The following is a 21573-nucleotide window of genomic DNA, read 5'->3' on the forward strand; positions in this document are numbered from 1 at the left end:
GCTGTGCGAGGTGATGGGGGCAGGAGATGAAGAAGCGGAGGGACTTCCGGGTTCCCTCCTTGTCACAAAAGTGGAGGGAAAGGACCCAGGGAGGGGTAGCGGGTCACCCAGGTGGGCCCATCCAGGCCCCCCCATCCCAGCTAGGCTCTGCGAATCACAGAAAGGGCAGATCGGGAAAGCAAGAAAGAAAAGCACCAAGGCGGCAGGTGCTTGGGGAGGAAGGAAATCATTAGGGGCGGGAAATTCTGAAGTTGGGATTAAATCCTGCAACTCTCAAAAGCAGGGAGAATGCTTGCTTGATGATGCCCACTGACCCCCTTCCCTACCCGCCCCCCTCCCCAACCCCAGGCATCTGGGTCAGGGTCATGGGGTCTGGAGACATCCCGGAGAGAGCTCCCCCCTGGCCTGGGACTTCTAGGAAAAAACTTGTACTCAGATGGGGAAGACGGCACAGGTGGGCGGGGTTCTGTGTTGACCATCCAAGAGGCAGCCCCGGGGTGGGTTCTGAGGTTTCGACGAGGTCGCGGCATGGAGGGGAAAAACCTCACATGCTCGCTCCCAGAAGCCCAGGACCATTGGAAAAGTTTGTACCAATTTGTACCCTCCCTGGGTCTCAATGGACAGTGCAGAAGGAGGGAAGAAGGTGGGGAGAGAGGTCTCGACCAGCAGGTCCAGGAGGAGGGAAATGTGGTCATTGGTGGGGACAAAGATGTCCTCAAGGAGAAGGGGCAGGACAGGGGAGTTGGAGGGGGTGAGGGGTCAGGGCTTTCCAGGTGGGCCCCAGCATGGGCCAAAATAGGTGGGCAGGGCTGGTGATTGGTGTTCAGAGGCCAGAAGAGAAGGCAGGGAGAAAGACAACTGCTCACAGCCTCAGTGCCCCAGCCTCCTTCCGGCTTATCTGTTTGCCTCTTCGGTCATTTTGGAGCGCGGGTGGGCTCACTGTGGACCATCGCACGGCCCAGAGACAGGCCGGACCTCCGACGGATGGAGAGCTATGAGGTCAGTGGGGAAGGTGCCCTGTTATTTCCAGACCAGCCCTCTGTGGTCATCAGATCCTGGCCGGGTGACGTGTCTAGACAGGAGGAGGAACCTTGCAGCGGAGGCTGGCGACACGACCTCCCACCGCATGGGCTCTTCACCTGTGTGGTCAAGGTCACACCTAAGGTCACAGAGAAGGGAACCACGGCCAGGTTGGAGGGGAGCCAGAGTGAGTCCCCAGGTTTTTCTGTCCCTTGCTGTTTATGCGCCTCACTCTGCTGCCCCTGGAAAGTGAGCCTCTTGTCCCTTGGGGATTTTGGCTGATATTCACATAGAGATACCTGTTCCAGGCAATCTATGCGGGGCTTCCCTGGTGTGCTCAGTGGTAAAGAATCCGCCTGCCAGTCCAAGAGACACGGGGTGTCATCCCCAATCTGGGAAGAGCCCACGAGCCGTGGAGCAATTAAGCCCAAGCGCCACGACTACAGATCTCACGCTCTCGAGCCCAGGAGCCCACGTGTCACAGCTGCTGAAGGCCGAGCATCCCCAGAGCCTGTGATCTACAACAAGAGGAAAGCCATGGTGGTGAGAAGCCCGAGCAGCACAGCTAGAGAAAAGCCCAGGCAGCACTAGCTGTAAATAAATAATTTTTTTTTTTTTTTAAAAAAAAGGTGATTTGTGCTAAGAAAACGCCAGGCTCCACTTCCCCCCGGGTAAGTCCTAGGCTTTGGGTGTCCTGTGCCGTGTCTCCGAGGCTGGGGTCATGAGACCTGCAGGGACCTTTAATTGCTTATGTAGTTGTCTGCCAGCGAGTAGGACGGGGCTACCTGTTTCTTGCAGAACGGAGTGACCGCCGGTGCCCAGATGCCTCCCAGCTCAGGGTAAGAGCCTCGCTTACCTTAAGAGAAGTGGGGCTGGGAGGTGTTGGCTGCCAAAACACAGCAGCTCCGCGGGAGAGGAACCCCAAGGTGGGCTCCCTACCGGGGAGTCCGGCACCAAGAGGCGGTTTTCCTAACTCTGGGGAACTCCCTTCAGGATGGTTCTCCCGCTGGCCTCCACACCACCCATCCCTATGAAGACAAAGTCATCCCAGGGTGGCTTTGACTGAATAAAGACCACTCAGAGCCATTGGCCTTGAGGGGCACCAGCCTGGACCCAGAGAAGGTCCCACCCAAGTGGCTGCCTAGAGTCAGGGGTCTCGGGGAAAAAGCAGACTCACAAAGAGTCCACAGACTAAAGTGCCGGCGGCCGGCTGCGTCCTCTCTGCTTACGACAAGGTACAGGAAGGTGGAACCGCAACAGCACTGTCTGCCGTGTTGTGAGTATCGTGATACAAAGCTGAGCAGGAAGCTCCCTTCCGCTCCCATCACTGGGATGTCAGCAATGGAAGGGGAAACCAGGAAAAGACCCCTGTCAGCATGGGAGGAGCTCAAGCATCAGCCCTGGTTGGGGTGGGGCAGGGGGGCGGTGTTCCACCCCTGCTAAGGCATCCCGCTAACCCACTTCTTCGCCGCCCCCCCGCCCCACCCCGGGGCCGCGACTGAATTTAGTCTCCAGCAGGCCCCGGGCTGCTTGTTTTGCAGTAGGAAATTCTCCTTCATAAGGGTGCTATGTTGGTATTGTTTATTTGTATTTTTTTTTTAATTTCCAAAATTAAGGAAAGGTTTATAAAATGGGATGGGGGGGCGGGGAGGAAGGAGATGGCCAGGGAGGCGGAGACCCCAGCATGTCCCAGGCTCAGCTCGGCTTCTCCTAGCCCCTGCCCTCTGCCCAGGTGCCCCCCCTTCCTGTTCTGAATGTCGAGAAGTAAGCAGGCCGAGCCGCCTGGGCTGGAGATGCGTCTAACAAGGCCCTCATTGTCTCAGACAGGTGTGAGATTGGACTTGATTCGGGGCCAACACCTCCAGTCCCCGGAGCCAGCTCTGTGAGCCGAAAACATGCACCAACCCTCCAGTAATACCACTGCAGCCAGCCAGAGTCTCAACAATTTAAGGCTTAACACACACAACATAAATCAGAGGAGGATGGACCGGCCGACCGGCAGTTTCTTGGGCGGATGCCTGCAGACTGTCTGCAGATCAGACCCTGCCTGTTTGGGTTATTTGAGACCTTTTTTTTTGGGGGGGGGGTGGTAATATAAAGATGAGAAACTGGGTGGAGCAGCGCACAGAGGCACAGAGGTTGCCCTTTCTTGTTCCAACGGCCCCTGCTTCTTCCTAAGTGCTGTTTTGAAGGGACTGCTCAGGAAGCTTCATTTTCACTCTTAACCAAAGACTCAGACTGTGTTCGAGCTGGGCAGGACAGGCAGAGGGAAGCCGAGCGCTCCAATACAGATGCTGTCCATGTGACCTTCATGTAGTCATTCCACCTCGCTGGGCTTCCAATGTCTCCTCTATCTGATGGGGTGGGGGAACCATCTCACGCTGGTTTAGCTTTCTCTGACTCACTCATCTCCAGTGCTCAGAAGTTCAAAGTCACTATATAAGAACTGCCTGAAAGTGAAAGCATTAATCGCTCAGTCATGCCCGACTCTTTGTGACCGCATGGACTGTAGCCCCCCAGGCTCCTCTGTCCATGGAATTCTCCAGGCAAGAATGCCGGGATGGGTTGCCATGCCCTCCTCCAGGGGATTTTCTTGACCCAGGGATTGAACCCGGGTCTCCTGCATTGCAGGCAGATTCTTTACCATCTGAGCCCCAGTGGAAACCTCTGTAAGAACTGCCTAAAGGAGGGAACCATCATCTTTGGCAGAAAACTTGCAAACCCTCTGAATGCTCTGTTTCTGAGTGGATGGGATTCTTGGAGCAAGCAAACACCCATCACAGGATTCCTCCTCGTGTCTGGTCCTTAGGAACCTGGGATCCGCAGAGCCCAGAGCTCCAGACCCTGGGGCAGGTGGTCGGGACAGACTTCGGGAGGCAAGGAGGAGATGACAGGTCTGTGCTGCTGGTTTGAGCAGAGCCTCCAAGTCCCTGTTTTTCGCCTCTGAATGAGGTATCACTTCGGAGAGACGACTAAAGAGTCACAGCATCTCAACCTAGGAAGGCGCCTGGAAGCCCTGCCTTGGTACAGTGCCTTAGGGCGAGAGGCATCTGGGCTGCACTCCTGGGATTCCTGTGACGGTCCCAGTGGCACTGGCCGAACCATTCACGCCCTTGACCCTGAATTCACCACCAAGGGCATGGCTACGGCAGGGATGCTGGGGCCTGGCCAGGCAGCCTGGCTGTCCCTGCCGGACACCATTCAGGGATTGAATAGCATGGGAGTTGGCAGCATCCTGGCAGGGGTCGAGGGGACCGTCGCTCAGTCTGAGCCCTGGCATGCCCAGGTCCCCCCTCAATGCACTCCCATGGCTGCGACCCCCAGCCCATCACCCTTCACACCTGTTTCCTGGCCTCCTTCTGGCCCGGAGGTGGCACAGGCCACAAGAAAGGCTTTCAAGGCCCAGGCTGGTGGGGAGACTCACACAGGAAGGTGAAGCAGTTCAGAGAAATCTTTTGTAGGTGGTTCATCCAAAATGCAGAAGAGGCTGACCATTCACATTCTCTGAATGCGTCCGATTCATAAGGGGATGGGCACGTAAGGAGACAGGTTAGGAGTCCCCCCTTGCCCCGGGCTGCTGCCTACGTGGGCCCGGTGGTCAGAAGCGTCCCTGCAGCTGTACCCATGTCTGCACCCCTAAGCAGGGCTTGGGGACACTCGGTGGGACTGAGGAGGGCAGCGGGTGGCCTTGAGATGGGTGTTCTTACTTTTTAACAAGATCCCTACTCCTTCAGTAGGAAATTCAGCATTGAAAAGATGGAGACACAAAGAAGCCATGATACAGAATTGAACCAGGGGATCCATCACCATCGGAGATGAGATGAGATGGAGGGGCAGAGCAGGAGTAAATGTCCTGGGGTACCCTCTGTACTGACAGTGGAGCCCACGAGCTGTGCCCCTTCCCGCCCGCCCCATCCCAATAGAAGGATGGCGGGCCAGTGACGGCCCCTGGACTAAGCCCCAAGACTCAAGAGTTCAAGTCTGTCTCCAAGTGTCACTGGCACTCCTGGGCCTTGATGCCTCATGCATGAAATGAAGGACTTCCAGAAAGACATTTTTGGGGCTTCCCAGGTGGTGCTAGTGGTAAAGAACCCGACTGCCAATGAAGGAGACTTAAGAGATGCAGGTTCGATCCCTGGGTCGGGAAGGTCCCCTGGAGAATGGAATGGCAACCCCCTCCAGTATTCTAGCCTGGAGAATCCCATGGACAGAGGAGCCTGGTGGGCTACAGTCTGTGGCATCACAAAGAGTAGGACACAACTTAGCGTGCACACACACGCTAAGACATGTAAGGTCCCTTTCAATTGTAACCTGATAGCTCAATTGGTAAAGAATCCACCTGCAATGCAGGAGACTCTGGTTCCATTCCTAGGTCAGGAAGATCCTCTGGAGAAGGGATAGGCTCCCCACTCCAGTATTCTTGGGCTTCCCTGGTGGCTCAGCTGGTAAAGAATCTGCCTGCAATGCGGGAGACCTGGGTTCGATCCCTGGTTTGGGAAGATCCCCTGGAGAAGGGAAAGGCTACCCACTCCAGTATTCTGGCCTGGAGAATTTCATGGACTGTATAGTCATGGGGTCACAAAGAGTCGGACACGACTGAGCGACTTTTGCTTTCAACTGTAACCGTTTCGGTTCCATTTGACCCTGTGGAGCAGTGGGTCTGGGCCATCTTGTTGGTTTACCCAAGGAAAGTGAACGTGAACAAAGCTGACACCAGGACCACTCCTGCCCTTGTCCACCCCAGGGCTCTCATCGCTCCTGGAAGTAAGGAGACACACAAGGTCATTATCACGGAGCAGCTGTGTGGCTCCCAGGAGAGAACCGATGTGCAACGCCCTGGTCACGCAGCCACATGACCAACAAGAGCACGGTGATCGCAATCATGGTAAAAAGACCGCTGACCACAGAGGAGTGTTTAACGTGTACCAGGCTCTATGCTAAACACAGGACAAAAACATATCTCAGTCCCTGTTCACGAGGAAATGAGAGTCAATACCACATGCCCGGCATCCAGTGCTTTTGTGTATTAACTGAGTTCATCCTCACAACTCTCCAGTGATCTAAGCACCATCATTACTGTGCCCATTTCACAGATGGGGATCACAGGGCAGAGAACTGAGGTAATTCTTGCAAGGTTACCTAATCAGGAAGTGGCCAACCTGGCATCTGAATTCCCATTATCCGTATCCACACCTATGGGTCCAGATTCTGCTTTCCTCATATACTGCACTCGGGGGGTTTCCATGTGTTTTCGGAGTCCCTCTGATGAAAAGGTGGGAGGAACAGCTGACTGATGGGGTGGATGAACAGAAGAGCTGGCATCCCACTTTGACGTCCACAGGCCACTGTGTTCTCCCGTGAACGGCCAGGCAGTAAGTTTGAAAAATAAGAGAAATTCCTTACAGAGGCTCTAAGGCGTCTCCCCACCCCCACCCTCCCCCAAGGCGTGAAAGAACCAAATGAGGAAATCGGGAAGAGATTCTGGAATAAGAATAACAAGATTTCCTCTCCCTTCCACCTGAATTGGCCGTCTGTAATTCTGCACAAATTCAATTGTAAAGTCAAGCTTTGTAATTTGTGGAGAATCATATTAAACAGAACCACGTCTGGGCAATGGCTTTTCCCATTTAGCAACATATGGTGGCTCAGAAAGCCCAATCACATAGCAAAAATATTATGAAAAAAAGAGCCTCTTAATCAAGGGAGCAGAGTGGGGGGAAGGGGGCCTTGGGCCATCCTTGCTGGCTTCCTGAGAATTGTGGGGGGTTAATCCTCAAAAGCCCCAGAATCTGCCCAGAATTACAACCTATTAGAGTTTAGGGCCACCTCGTTAATGGCCTTCATGATGGGTGAGGGTGGGGACTCACGTGGCTGACAGCCCCTGAGTGGCACAACAGGCAAGGCCCCCAGGATCATGCCATACACACTGTGGGTGGCTGGTGGTGGGGACTACAGCAACCAACAGCGTCAGTCACTCCAGAAGTGTGAACCGCAGCCACTTTGTGATTGCCTTCAGTCAGTGTGTGAACCAGGCAATGTCCTCGTCTTGCTTCGGGAGCTCCTGGCTCCAAAAACAAGCCAGGTGTAGACCCCATCACAGACACATGCTGCAGTTTCAAACCTGGGTGGCAGGCGGGGGAAAGAACCGCACATTTCAAAAGTTTCCACGCTCATCCTGAAGATCCCAGTCCCACTGGATGACCCGCTGGAGGGCCCACTGAAGCACAGCTTAAAACTCAGGCGGTTTACAACCAAGGACGGATGAAGATTAACAGACCCCGAGAGGAACGATCCCAATAAACTGCTTAATGGGCAGAAAGCCCTTGAGCTTGTGCTGACTTTTGCAGATATTTTAATAACTTTATCATTATATAATCTGCCATCTGATACGTACAGAGAGATGCACTAATGGCCGAAACAGTGGGATAACCCCCAGGAGATGAAACAGAACAATGAGGTTCGCTTCCTCAGATGACCTACAACTCCAAGAAGTGCTTGTCAGATTATTTCTTCCTCCCTTTGTACCCCGAGATACTGTTTAAAAACCTACCCAGCAAGTGTATGTGTGCAGCCCTTCCCAAGATGCTGATCTGGCCTTGGAATGACTTGCGTTGAGCCCATAAGGCTGAAGGACAGAGAGAACTTCGTCCGCAGTAGGAATCAGCGAGAACTGAGGTCTGGAGACTTCATGCCTTAAGACAGGTGAGCTGCTGCCAACCAGGGTTGTGCTGACTCCCTGGGGCTCCTCAGGGACCTTCCTTGCCCTCTGCTCTAGGGATGCTCTGGTCTTCTGACCCCTGTGTGGTCATACCCAAGTGTCAGATCCGAAGGACCATAACTCATCCTCCTTCAAGATCCCCAAAGGACTGAGCTCACCACTGCGAGGACCCAAATCTATCGTTAACCAGACCCAGTGACACTGACTTTACGGGGGCTCGGCTCCAGCGACGCTGGGTGGGAGGACCAGCAGGGTGCAGAAATAAGTCCTCTTGCAGCCCATCGTGGTGTGTGTTCTAACGCTCAAGTTTCACCAGCCGATAAGTGACCTGAGGAAACGCTCGGGTCCCCCATTGCCTCCTCCGCCTGTTTGTCCACATTTTTTCCAGGTGGGAAAGCAAGGGGGGCAGGGTCCCATTTTTAGAAGGATGACCTTCTTGCTACTGCTTACAATTGGAGGTTCTTTCCCACCATCTTGAAATGATACTTGGAATGTTCTTGACCCCAAAGCTAACCCTGAGCTGGTGTGAAATCACGCTGGGCCCCAAAGTGTTGGTACTTGAGCTTGTGTCTGGAGGGAAGGACTGTCTTTTCCGCCCAATGACTGTCTTTCCTACTCACGGCTCATTCAGGGGCCTGGTGCCATGGTTCTGTTTTCCCTGGAAAAACACTTATTTCTTTTGAACAGTACATGTTTACATTCCATGCCGCTTGGAAGAGCCTGAATTAGACACTCAAACTCAAGATGCTCCAAAGCTTGATCATCAAAAATCAACTGGATAAGAAGTGGTACATTCCATTCCCTGCCCCCCACCCCCATAAAATATTATAAGTGCCCAAAGAAACAGGAAATAAATATGATTGGCCAGTGTTTGTTTTTAGGGTGAGTTCTATACCATTATTATCATTATTTTTTATTTACTGTGGCTGGTAACTGAATCTCTAGTAGCAAAACATCACATGTTCTGCCAGAAAGAGATTACGGAAGAAAAGTGTACAGGTAAAAAACTGGGTTTGTCAGTGAAGATTTTATTTACCGGAGGAGTTTTGCAATCCGGATCTTTAATCTCCGTTAACAATCGGGCTGCTCTAGGGCTTTGAAAGCAATTGTTCAATAATAAGAAAGCTCATGTGGGGCTAAAGGCTTTGCAAGTAAAATGTGAAAATACAAATACACCCTGAAGTGGCTGGGAAGAGTTGCGCATTCCCCTGCCTCTTTACATTTTCCCCAAACTCTGGTGCTCAGAGGGCCAGAGGGAAGGGAGGGAAGACAGAAGTAATGACCGTTCCTCAGCATTGTTTCAATCATACACGCTGAACTTTAAAGAGCACGCAAGGAACTGAATGTCAGTGGACCTGTAGTTCTCCTCCATGATGGGGATGGGGGGAAGGGGACAATGCAAATGAGGAAGATCAGCTCCGTTTGGAGAACTACAACCAACAAGCAAACACAAGTCCTTTTTTCCCTCCCCAGAGCCTTTTTGTTCCTATCGGCTTCTTCTGTTTGCCCCCTCTCTGGGTACAGACTTTTGGTAAACTCTGATACTACTTCACGGCCACAGTCAAAGTTTCGTTTTTAAATATCCAAATGTGAAAGGCTATCTTGGGGTGATTTGTAAATGTGGGATTATGAGATATGCAAAGTGAATCACCAGCCTTTCGCAATGGGTTTCTGGTCCACAGCGCCTGACCATTAAAGCCATTTTTAACAAGGCAGCTTGTTTCAAAACAAGTGATATGCCGGGCTCCGGGCGGTCACATTCTTGAGTCCATCCCAGCTGGCCGGCTGTGGTCTCCGTGTCATCTTCTGTCCCTACGCTTACTCCCAGCCACTAACTATGTCATGAGCTTTTGGGGGCCAGGGCGAAAAAGGCACCCAGGCCTCCTGTCTCCTGCTTTTCATCGCCTCCATATTCCAGGGAAAATGCCCTTTCTCTACGACCGCTGGGTCCTCTGGTTCCATCAACATAGGTGGGCTAGGAAATGTTAAGAACTATCTGATATCATCCAGGGAAAAAAAAATCATGCGTTTTTGTGGTTGGAAATAAAAGGACCCTGATATGAGTTCCAGCAAGTGAGGGCCTGAATGAGAGTAGCTGGAAGATGGAAGTGTGGCATAAGACGCTGAGTTCACACCTACCTGCCCATCACGTCTGTTCTGGGGGAAATAGACAAGGGAAAGTTGCCTCTGAACTCAACCTGATGCTCCCATCCTTTCTACCTTGGTGTAATGGGTTGAATGGTGTCCCAGAAAAGCTGTGTCCATGTTCTGATCTACGGGACTATGAACATGACCTTATTTTTTTTAAAAAAGGGTCTTTGCAGGTGTAATGAAGTGGAGGATCTCGAGGTGAGGTCATCTGGGCTATCTAGGGGGAGATGGGTGTCTAATCCCATCACAAATGTCTTCAGAGATAGAAGAGGAGGTGACACAGAGGACGAGGCTATGTGAAGAGGGAGGCAGAGGTGGAAAACGATGCAGCCACAAGCTCAGGGAGGCAAGGAGCCACTGAAGGCTGGAAGAGGCGAGAAAGGTTCCTCCTCTAGGAACTTCAAAGGGGGTGTGGCACCTTGATGGTGGACCCTGGCCTCCAGAAATGGAAGAGGATAAATGTCTATTGTTTTAAGCCAGTAAGTTTGTGGCAATTTGTTACACCAGCCATAGGAAATTAATATGCTTGGTTTGGTGATGCTGATCCGAATAGCCCACAATTACCAAGCCTTACCCATGGGCTGGCTCTCATGGCTGCTGTTTCACCTTTCGCAGTGGTTCCAGGATCACCAAAAGTAATTTTTACTCCCATTTTGCAGACAGGGAAACTGAGGCTTTCAGAGGTTAGGTAACTTGCCAAAAGTCCTACAGTGATACGTGGTGGAGGCCAATTTGGGGCCAAGGTAGTCTGCCTGTTGAGCTCATTCTTAGCCACCAGGCTCTGCTATCTTTCTTGGCCATGAGATTTTCAGCTTAACCTGCCTACTGTTTCACCAGCAATGGCAAGTAAGTGTTCCAACTACAGCTGTGTTAAAAACTTGCTTTTCTGAACAAAAACCTTTGGGTGTGTGTGAGAACTGGCCTAGAGATCACAAGAATAAGGGAACATTTCAGAATGTATCAAATTCACAGAAGGAATATTAGGATCAAGACCTAAAATGAACCCTTCTTTCCTCTAATTAGGAAAGATGTCCACAGGCATTAACAACATGTTCCGGAAAGCATGGCCTGATCACCTTGAATGACATCCATGAAAATGCTCGGTCTGAGAACGTGGTCCCGCTAAAATGTGGTTTATGATGACTAGGGTGCTGACAGCTTGCCAGATTGGCGGCCCCTTTGAAGGGCTGGTTTATTAAGTACTTAGCTGAGAGGTGCTTGTAAATACATCACAGGCACTGGTGCAGCACTCTTCAAGGGGGTTCTGTGTTGGTGACCACGAGGTCCCTAAATAGAGTGCGGAGAAAAAGTAAGGTGGGCCGCCACCGAGCACCGCTCTGTAAGTCACACCCCAGGTCTCGGATGGAAAGCAAGGGCAGCCCGCACTGCTGAAACCATAGGCGGACTAGGAAGTCAAGGCCTTAGGGCCTTTTTAAAAGGAAAAACAATACAAAAACTTAGCTTTTTCTCCATCCTTCATCCCCAAAGTTTTTAAATGTCTATGATGCAACTGATGGGCATGAACTTTTCAAGCTTTCCTTAATACTGATACATTGTATCAGCTAAGAAGACGGAAAACAGGACCTGAGTTCTGAGTTCCTCTAACTCTCTCCAGTCATCTAGTTCTAACACCTTGTAACCTCTCTGCCCACGGGTGAGAAGACGGGCCAGCATCGCCCACCAGGAGCCCAGGAGAGCTCTTCATTCTGTGTCCATTTCACTGTTTCTCCTTCCTTCCCTCCCCTTCTTTCCCCACTTCCTTCTTACATTTACTTATGTTTATTTATTCATGGAAACACCTGATCCAGGCTTGTTTTCCGTGTAAGATTCTGCTGTTATAGACCTTGCCAGGCTCTCAAACTCTACTCCACCTAGATAAGAGAGCTGTGTTTAGATCACTCCCTTTTCATGTTCATAGCATGTCTTGTAAGTTGATTTCTAGCACCCTCCATATTTTGCTTTGTGTAACCATGACCATTTGTAGATTGACACAGGAGAATGACTGCAACCTCCAAGGTAATGCAACCGTTCCTGGCTCCCTACTTTGTTTTTGAACTTCTAGAATTGCTACAAGAGAGAGAAACAGAGAGAGAGAGGACAGGGAAGGGAAGAGATATTGTGCATTTTATTTTACCCCCAAGGCTGGAAAGGGAATTTCTCTCTCCTCCTACTGAAAGTGAAAAGATTTTTTTTTTTTCTTTTTTCTTTGGTCAATCCAGCTGACAAAGGTTGACATAAGTAACCCAGTATGGCTGAGAAACAAAGTCAACTCAGTATCTCAAAAAGCTACCCAGATAATAAGTGCCAGAAAGTGGTGTTTCCAAAGTAACTTTGGGTAAATCACTAGCAAAACAAAATAACTTGGAATACTAAAATTTAGGAGATGATTTCTGAGCCACCAGGGAATCCCTTCTCTCTCTCTTGTCTTAAGAGGTCAAACCCCGTCAGCCATATGAAAGTCTTAGAGCACCCACACTCCTGCAGGCTGATCAGACGTTGCTGGGGTTTAGAGGTTAAGAAGGCCTCGGTGCCACTGAAACCCACAAAGAGAGCCTTCCATGCAGGAAGGAAGGGTTGCCCCAATAAAGTGAATGGACGGCTAAGAAGCCCTCTGCCTACCCACACATCTTTCCCTTCACGCGTGCAGTGCTCAGAGAGTCATTATTCTGAGTTCAGCCTTCTTTCCCCCATCTTTAAAAACACTGCTGCTGCTGCTGCTGCTAAGTTACTTCAGTCGTGTCTGACTCTGTGCCACCCCATAGATGGCAGCCCCCTGGCCCCCCCCGTCCCTGGGATTCTCCAGGCAAGAACACTAGAGTGGGTTGCCATTTCCTTCTCCAATGCATGAAAGTGGAAAGTGAAAGTGAAAGTGAAGTCGCTCAGTCGTGTCCGACTCTTAGTGACCCCATGGACTGCAGCCCACCAGGCTCCTCCATCCATGGGATTTTCCAGGCAAGAGTACTGGAGTGGGGTGCCATTGCCTTCTCTCTTTAAAAACACACATGTCTCCAAAGCAGGAAATGTATTCAGGTGCCCACCCCCGAGTCTGGCCCTAATGGTTCATTATTATCAATACCTCACGATAATAGAACCCAGTCTAATCAGGACTGCCGAGGGAATGACCAGCCCAGCACCGCTCCCATCTCCCCATGGGCGACGGGGGTTTTACTTGACACTGACCAGCCCTGTGCCTAAGTCCTTGATCCCAGGGTGGGAGCCTGGGAGAACCTGCCACCCCCCTGCACTGGTTTTGGAGCCAGAAAGGGTCTCCGTTTGAGTTCACTTCCAATCTTGGAGAATTCTGGCAATCGTTAACCTCTGAGGTTCAGTTTCTCTGCCTATAAACCACATCTACAGGATTGTAGGAATAACACAATGTATAAAAAAGGTCTGACTTGTACCAAAAGATAACTGTTCCCATTAAAGGGTTAAGCCTTGTGCCTTGATGCTGACGGCAAGACAGACCAAAAACAAAACTTGGCTTCTTAAGTTTCTCTGGTTTTGACAGTTTTCTGCACCAGTAGATTTCACCCTGTCTCTGCTTTCCCCGAAAGGAGGGAGTTACATACATGGCTTAAATGTGGTTCGTCATTTTTGGTAAATCAGGAGTCAGATTCTTAAACCTATTGCTCGGGTTGCCTGAAGCCATCTCTAAGGGGAGGTGTGGCTGACGCGGTGGCAGCGGCTCCCTTTTTGTCTAGACTCTGCCTGGTCCATCTTTCAAAAGAACGCGTGTCGAGTTTTCTTTCCTGTGACTGGGAAAGAAATCTAAAACTCGGCCGTACAAGTGCGTGATGATGTCCTGACTTGCTTAAACGTGCAGCCATGACCAAATGGCTTTCTGTTTGATTTTAAGACCTGGTAAAGTAGGAAGTTGAAATTAACCTCAGCCCTTTTATAGCTGAAACCTCAACAAATAAACAGTGGTTTGGTGGCATGGCAACCTAGCCCCCCTTTTCCATCTGTACCCTGCTTCAGATCATTTGAGGTGTCTATTTTGAGTGCTTCGTAAGCACATCTGATTCTAGATAAATAGAGGCAGTATCCTAGATCTGTGATTTCGTACTGAAGGAGTTAAAAGACCAGGCACGACCCTCCGATGAAGCCCGAGAAAGACTGGGTCCATCAGCCTATCGACCCGGGATCTTTCGGAGCCCCTAACTGCTGACGATTCCACCAGGCTGAAAACATCCACCCATTGGTTCGGCACGGCTGTAAAACTGCTCTTGTTAATACTATGGGGATGTTTTTCTTCCAACTACTGCGGCCATTTCAAAGAGAGCCATAAACACATGCTGAATTTTTATACAAAGCATCTTCTTAAATATAATATAGAAGCTCTAGTGCTAAGCTGGGAAAATAACCATTTTCATATCCATCAAGAACAAAATGAAAGTTTTGGCTGAAAGAGACTTTACTGTGATTCCTGTTAACTTTCTAATTTCAGGGGAAAAAAAAAAATCCCAAGGGTCTACTCGAAACAGGAAGAAAGTAAAAAAGCATTAGATTTCTAATGGGAAAAAAGAAAGGAAAAGGAAAAGTCGTTTTACATAAAACTTTCCCAGATACTTATTTTTTAAAAGCTGTTCCTACAGTTTTACAAGTGATGTCCTGAACGGCAAATCATATTTTGAAAAGAAAGGACATCGGTGACATAGTTAACACATTCTCTATAGAGCAGCAACTAAGACTCCAGGGCACTCTGAAAGCAAGTTATTATTACTTAGAGGTTACTATTACTTAGAGGTTGCAGAAGTAAAAAAGTTTTTAAAAGGAACAAGAAAGGGGGTTAAACCTGATACTGTGCTAAGCATACAATATTCCAATGAGCTGAGGAATGCCTGTCAGTGGCAATGCCTCAGACCGAGAGCTGCTGACGGCTGAGGATAAGAATTCAACACCCCACCCCCAGGCCCACCATTTTCTTTTCGGTAAAGAGAGTGTATCTGATCAGGAAGAGAAATCAGATCTGGTTCACTCTTCACCAAAACTGAAACCAAGCCAGACTCCTGGTGATGATTTCCACCGGCCCCCATGTGGTTCAAGTTTCCATTGCCTTTCAAAATGCTTCATAATTTTGGTTTCAAGCAGTAGAAAAAGGCAAATCCCTTTATCAGCCCAGAAGTAGAAATGGTCAGTGACGCAGTGAGAGGATAAGAAAACTGAAGTCTCCCTTTGAATGTTACAAGTGAAATCCTGCAGATGACACGCATGTAAATGGCCCTAAACACAAGATCCAGCCATCTCCTAAAGAATTTTATTCTGTTTAGAAGAAAAGCAGCAATTCCCCTGCCCCGCCAAGCCCATCTCACTTAACGTGCCATTTGCTCTAATTTCTCATACACGCTTGCATTTTGGAATTTCAAAAAATCAATATGCATATTTTGATTGAGTATGTGATGATGAAGCACCAGGAAACCAATGGTTTCATGGGACCTCTTCTTAAATACAGATCAGAGGCAACTGGAGATGAGAGGCAGCCCTCCCAAAGCCAAGCTTGGGTTTCTGCTGTCCACCAAAGGGCTAATCTACAGAAAGACCCTTTGACAGCTGTCCGCATAGGATCTTACATGAGGGGGAATCTCTGGGAATTTTTCATGCAAATAAGAGAACCTTCCCCAGAGACGTGAGTGTGAGAGTGAACGGCATGGGCCATCAGGCTCTGGGGAAGACAATGGAATTCCCTTTTGAGAGCCCCATATGTGCTAATCCCAAAAGAAAGCTATGGGCTGGAAACCCTCAAGGACTTGGGATTCTTACGCATCTCACAATAACAGCTCAGAACACAGAGAACGCCCGGGAAATCTAAGTTCTGCTGTCCCAGAAGGTCAGGTGCACATCCCCTGCTGGCCACCTGCCCCAGATGGGCCCCTTATCTTTTCCTGTGAGTCAAGCAAGCCTGCCCCTTTGAGAAAGGAATCTTACTGCAACCCTACCATACACAGCTGTGTCCCGCACACTCTGAGAAAAACCACTGCATTTCGGAAATTTGAAATGGTATCACAGAGCAAATAATCACTGACGTCAGTGCTTTCTGCAGTGTAAATGAACTCTGGGTATTATCTCATTTGGCACAGTGGGTTTTATGCAATTACTGTATTTTACAGTGTTTTTGCCATTGCCAGCTAACCCCTACGGTGGTGGGAGCAGGGAGAGTCCACCTTCTGGACTGACTGCAAATTCATTAGTTGCAATGAATACCCTGAATAGGATGGCGTCCAGACACTCCTATTTCCTTATATTTTCAAAAGGATGTGCATAAAATACAAACCCCACAAATAATCAGGAAGGACATGAAACGTCTTAACCATCACCTGGCTTGATGCGTGCCACGTGTATCTTCAAGCCAAGTTAAGTGAGAAAATGGCATGGCCAGAGCTCCTGCGTAAGAAATTCCAGACATGATCTACATAGGGATATATACATAACTGGATATACAGGACTTCCCTGGTGGCTCAGTGGTAAAGAATCTGCCTGCCAATGCAGGAAACGTGGGTTCGATCCCTGAGTCGGGAAGATCCCCTGGAGGAGGAGATGGCCACGCCACTCCAGGATTCTTGCCTAAAGAAATCCTCATGGACAGAGGAGCCTGGCAGGCGACGGTCCAGGGGGTCGCAAAGAGACAGACAGGACTGAGCGACTCAGCAACACCCTCTCTATATCCTCTGTAGCAGGGCCTTTCAGTCTGGGGGCCTTGTCACAAAGCAACTCTGACTCAGTAGCTCTGGGGTTGGCCGGGGGTAGGGTGGAGTGGGGGGACACTCTGCTGTTATCAAGCTCTCAGGCTGCTTGCTGGTCCAGGGAAGTGGGGAGGAGAAGCCACGATGGGTCTGGGTGGGTTCTGCCCAAGGGCGAGGCTCCGTCCGGGTACTTACCCTGCATCTGACTCTGAGGCTGAGGGTTAAAGGCAGTGGAGTGGTTCAAGGAGGCCCGAGGGTTGGGTGTGGGGGCTGGGTGGTGTGGGCTGACCCTCATGGCCGTTCGCCGCAGCTGCTCCAGTTCACTGAGCCGCTCGGAAAAGGACAAGCTCCCAGGCTTGGTCTGATCATCTAGTTTCTGACGATGTCCTATTGTGGGGAGGGGGTGGGGAGGGGGAGAGGGAGGCAAGGAAGGAGGGAGGCAAGAGATCAGAAAATGTACACTGAGGATTTGCTAGAAGTCGGGTGTTTCTGGGTCTCCCCTCCCTCTCCCCTCACCGCCTCCCCATGCCCCACGTGGACCTGCTGGAGACCTGCTCATTCACAGGCACCCCTGGGGATTCAGGGCTGGCACACGGGGGACCCCTTTCGTCACATTGCTCATGAAGCGCTCCTTCGATCTGGCCCCGGGCGCCCACCTCAACCTTCTGCACCCATCTGCACGGGGCGGAAGGCAGAGGGTACGCTGGGCTTGGTGGCAGAGGTGGTGGATGGCGGGAGAAGGGGGGAAGGGGCACTTGTTTGGCCCTGAGCTGTGGGCTGGAGAAGGAGCCCCAACAGCTTGCCCCCCAACACACACCCAAGCCCGGCTGGTTTCAGAGCAGCGAAGTGGGCCCTGGAGCTTAGCAGCAGGTCCCTGCCAACAGGAAATGAGGTGTGGCTACCAACCACAGCCCTGAGAGGTCAGATTTCCTGTTAAGTGCGGGGCAAGGGCCCCTTCTCCGCTCCTCACCAGCTCTCTGAGAGCATCCTCTCCTCCCTGGAGCCGACTTCCCTGGGCTCGGCCTCCACGGGTCGGAGATTCGCAGCAGCCGGGGCCCCTGGAGCCCAGAGCAGGCTGCCAGCAGAGTGGAGGTGCTTCCCCGGGGGGCGTCTGGAAATCCAAGGCGGGGAGGGGGCCCTCAGCACCTCGGGAGCCAGCAAGTGTCCTCGCCTGCCTGGCTCCTTGTCAAAGCCACTGTCACCAGGATGCAAGCAGAAACCCTGCACTAGCAAAGGGCCAGGAGGGTTGGGTTTCCTCTTTCCTCCCTTAGTTCTTCATCAAAATGTCTTTTAAAAAAATGTATTTACTTTCTGACTGCACTTCGGGGCTTATGGGATCCTAGTTTCCCAACTAGGGATTGAACCCGTGCCCCCTGCAGTGGAAAGGCAGAGTCTTAACCGATGGAAGGCCAGGGGAGTCCCCACAATGTCTTTAAAGCAGAGATTTAGGCCCGTCCAGCAGAGCTGAGGATCCCAGGTACCCACGTAGCCACGTGGGTTAGAGGGGTGGGGCTGGGCTTGGCCAATTCATTGGAAGAAAGAGCCACTGACCAATTTCACAACTCACCTCCCACCCCACCTCTGTCGTCAAGGGACCTCAAAACAAGACTGGGGAAGCAGCCCCCTTGGCAGCACACTCCAGTGGCCTTCCCCATGCCCGACCCCCTCCTCAGTGAGAAAGATGATCCCTGGATTCCAGCACCCCCGCTGCCACCCCCAGCCCGGGGTGGGAAGGGAGTTGGGAGAAGTACATTTTAACCCAGCTCCCAATGGCTACAATTATAAAATTAAATTTTATAACTTGTATTATGGTTCCAAATCTCCGTGGTTTGCCGTTTCTTCCTGCTGCCAGGCCCCTTGGCACAGCTGATGCTGTCTCAAATTCCAGACCAGAAAAAGGACCCACTATACTGCAGCGATTTTATCACGAGCAAGACCTGTTTGGCTCCGAGATGAGGAAAAATACTTAAGCATAATATTTGTGTAGTTCAAATGCAATGCTCCCTCTTTTCATGTGTCACCAAGGCAAATCTGGTCTCTGGTTCAGCCCCTGCAGCCCACAGCCCTCTGCCTGAACCAGGCAGACCGTGTCACATGGGCCCAGCACACATGCAAGGCCTCCTACCCGCTGAGTATTTTAAGCACCGGCCTTGTGGGTGAAAGGCCACAGGGCCAGCTCCCAGAACAACCCCTGCCATGCCTTTTCCTCAGAGGGACGAAAACAATCTTTTTCTAGAACATTCTATGTCAGTCCATCATGGAGTCGTTCGTGGTCTCCGCATGGAGCGTCTCGGAGACTCCTCCCTCCTCTTATCTCTGAGACACATTCTCGCTTCCTGACGGTCAGACTGAAAAATCTGAAGCTTTCTTGCAGAGGAGCAAACGATACCAACTCAAAGGTCATCCCAAGCACATTAGTATGGCCCTTTCCATGCCTATCACCACCTAGCACCTGGAGTTAGAAGTCAAGGAGAGAAGGCAGGACACATACTTCTGGAAAGTTCTACCACCTCAAAAAGAATGCCAGTTGGCATAGGGAGTGGTGCAGAGGCTTCTAGCAGGTTTTGTACGCATCTCAAAACTGCACACTCCTTGGGCACCCAGTGGTGATTTTTTTAAGGACAGGGTGTCAAGGACAGTAGGTGATCCAGGAGAATGATGTGTACCAGATCATTCCGAACACATGCATTTGGTGTTTTGGAGCCTCCGGCCAGCCTTTGAAGAGAGGCCTTTGGTTGTGTCTACCTCAGTCCCCAAGCTTGGGGAACACGTACCACCAAGAAACTAAACAGGAATAAGTCATTTCAGGGAAGCCACTACTCTGGCTGGGCACAATGCAAGATATATGTATATTTTTTAACGAGACCCCTTCTCATCACTCTATGCTTGAAAACAAAGTTTCAACGTGTGAGCAGTTTTTGCACCAGCTGACACCTGCCAAAATCGTAGTCATTTACAGAGATTAACTGATGACTGTCTGCTTCAGCAGGAATGTTTGGGCATAGCTCTCAGAGAAAACAATTCTTCACTCTAAGCTCTGTTCTAAGCCCTGAGAGTCTCAGGGCTGAGTTTAATGCTGGAGGAGGGGTGAGAGTTCACCCCACACCCTCCCTGCATGTGATCCTGGAGTAAGTCAGAGCGGTATTACTCTCCCGGGGACCCTGAGACCCTCCTCCCCACTCGAGCTGGAGAGCTGGAACACCGAGACACGGGGGAGATAAAAAGCATTATATTAAAGGTGTGGTTCTGATGCATTCAGAAGCTAGACCAAAGGAAGACCTAATTCTTCTTTTCTGAAACCATCAGATTTCGTGTGCCAAAGAGCAATATATATTTTTTTTTGCATGAAATATAGAAGCTTCCGATACAAACTTTCAAGCTGGGGAAAATGAATGCTTTTTCTGTCTCCAGTTTCCTGTATCTGTGTGCAATTAAGATGTCAGTTTGCTCCCTGAATTTTAAATACAGGAGTATGGAGAATGTCCACTATCAAATTCATTTTTCTTCTTTCTTACTGACTACTGGGCTTTCGAGGGCAACAGGGAATTCAACCCTGGATCAAACCTTCTGGTAGAAATTATGTGAAGCCTCAAACACATGTATGTTGGCAGCCTGGAGTTTTTGGACACGTTGGCAGTCAACTGTGCATGTTTACAAGGTTGTCTTGAACACAGTCACAACCTCACGATGTCACACAGGGACATCTGATCCTAAATTATGTTTCTCTATTACTATTCTCATATTTTTTTAAAAAGTACTTGATTAGAATTTTATATTTATGCAAAACTATACAAAGCCAAAAGAACCACCACCAAAAAGAATAAAAACTAATTCATCCCATCTGCTAAATTTTACTTCATTCCAAAGACGTACGTGCTGCAGTCTTCTGGAATGGGTGCCCACTGGGCATCCCTAAATGTTAGGATATTTGTGATGGTTAATGAGACCAGCTTTTAGTTTTCTGCTACTGAAAACAAGGCTGAGTGGGTATGCGTATTTCACTGACAACTGAAGTCCCCTTTTCAGGAAACCATTGTTGATCTGTGGCTCAAAGTAACTGAAATACAATATAAATCATTCTCGAATTATAATGGCTACTGTCCCAATAAATCCATCCTACACTGAAAATATCACAGGCTGAAAATGCATTTAAAACACCTAACCCATCAAACATCTTAGCCTACCTTAAATGTTGTCAGCACATTAGCCTAGAGTTGGGCAAAATCATCTAATACAAAACCTATTTCATAATCACATGTTGACCATCTCAAGGCATTTATTGAATACTGTGCATAATGAAACTGAAAAACAGAACTGTCCTCTGAATACAGGCAGTTGCATGTTTATCTGTTGTTGATCCCTAAGAGGTCACGGCTGATCACACAAGCAGCTCACCACGCATCGCGAGCCCAGGAAAAGATCAAAGTTCACAATTCAAAGTATAGTTTCTACTGAGTATGCACCACGTTCATGTCATTGTAAAGCAAAAAAAAAAAAAAAATATCCAAGTAGAACCATTCTAAGTCAGGGACAGTCTGTATACGATCATCTATGAAAGAAAATGGATAAGACTAGGTTGTCACCTTTCCTTGTCAAGTTTTGTGTAGAGAGAATCATTTTCTGACAACAAACATGTAAGTCCATGTTTCTGATGTAAGTTTACTGATTTTCTTGATAGATTCTCAGCAGAAAAATTAGAAAAGGCATGTACTCAAAGCATTGTCAACATGAGCAGCTGAGAAAAACTGATGCAAAATGAAAAGACCAAAAAGACATCTATCTATATACGTGTGTGTATACACATCTCTGGCTTCCCTGGTGGCTCAGCAGTAAAGAATCAGCCTACAATGCAGGAGATGTGGGTTTGATCCCTGGGTCGGGAAGATCCCCTGGAAAAGCAAATGGTAAACCACTTCAGTATTCTTGCCTGAGAAATTCCATGGACAGAGGAGCATGGTGGGCTACAGTCCACGGGTTCAAAAGAGCAGGACACAACTTAGTGAG

At 49.7% G+C, this 21573-nt stretch overlaps 1 protein-coding gene across 2 annotated transcripts in view; it reads right to left on the bottom strand.

Annotated features, from left to right (window-relative positions):
* RUNX1 (runt related transcription factor 1) overlaps positions 1-21573 on the bottom strand; it is a 274012-nt gene that overhangs the window by 28201 nt on the left and 224238 nt on the right. The window contains exon 7 of one of the 2 annotated variants that reach the window (XM_027548573.1): positions 16765-16956. The exons of the other annotated variant lie outside the window; for it this stretch is intronic. Within the exon in view, the coding sequence (XP_027404374.1) occupies positions 16765-16956 (192 nt within the window). The remainder of the gene's footprint in view (positions 1-16764; positions 16957-21573) is intronic. 2 annotated transcript variants of the gene reach the window in all.

The sequence above is a fragment of the Bos indicus x Bos taurus genome, chromosome 1 (assembly GCF_003369695.1).
Source record: "Bos indicus x Bos taurus breed Angus x Brahman F1 hybrid chromosome 1, Bos_hybrid_MaternalHap_v2.0, whole genome shotgun sequence".
NCBI lineage: Eukaryota > Metazoa > Chordata > Mammalia > Artiodactyla > Bovidae > Bos > Bos indicus x Bos taurus.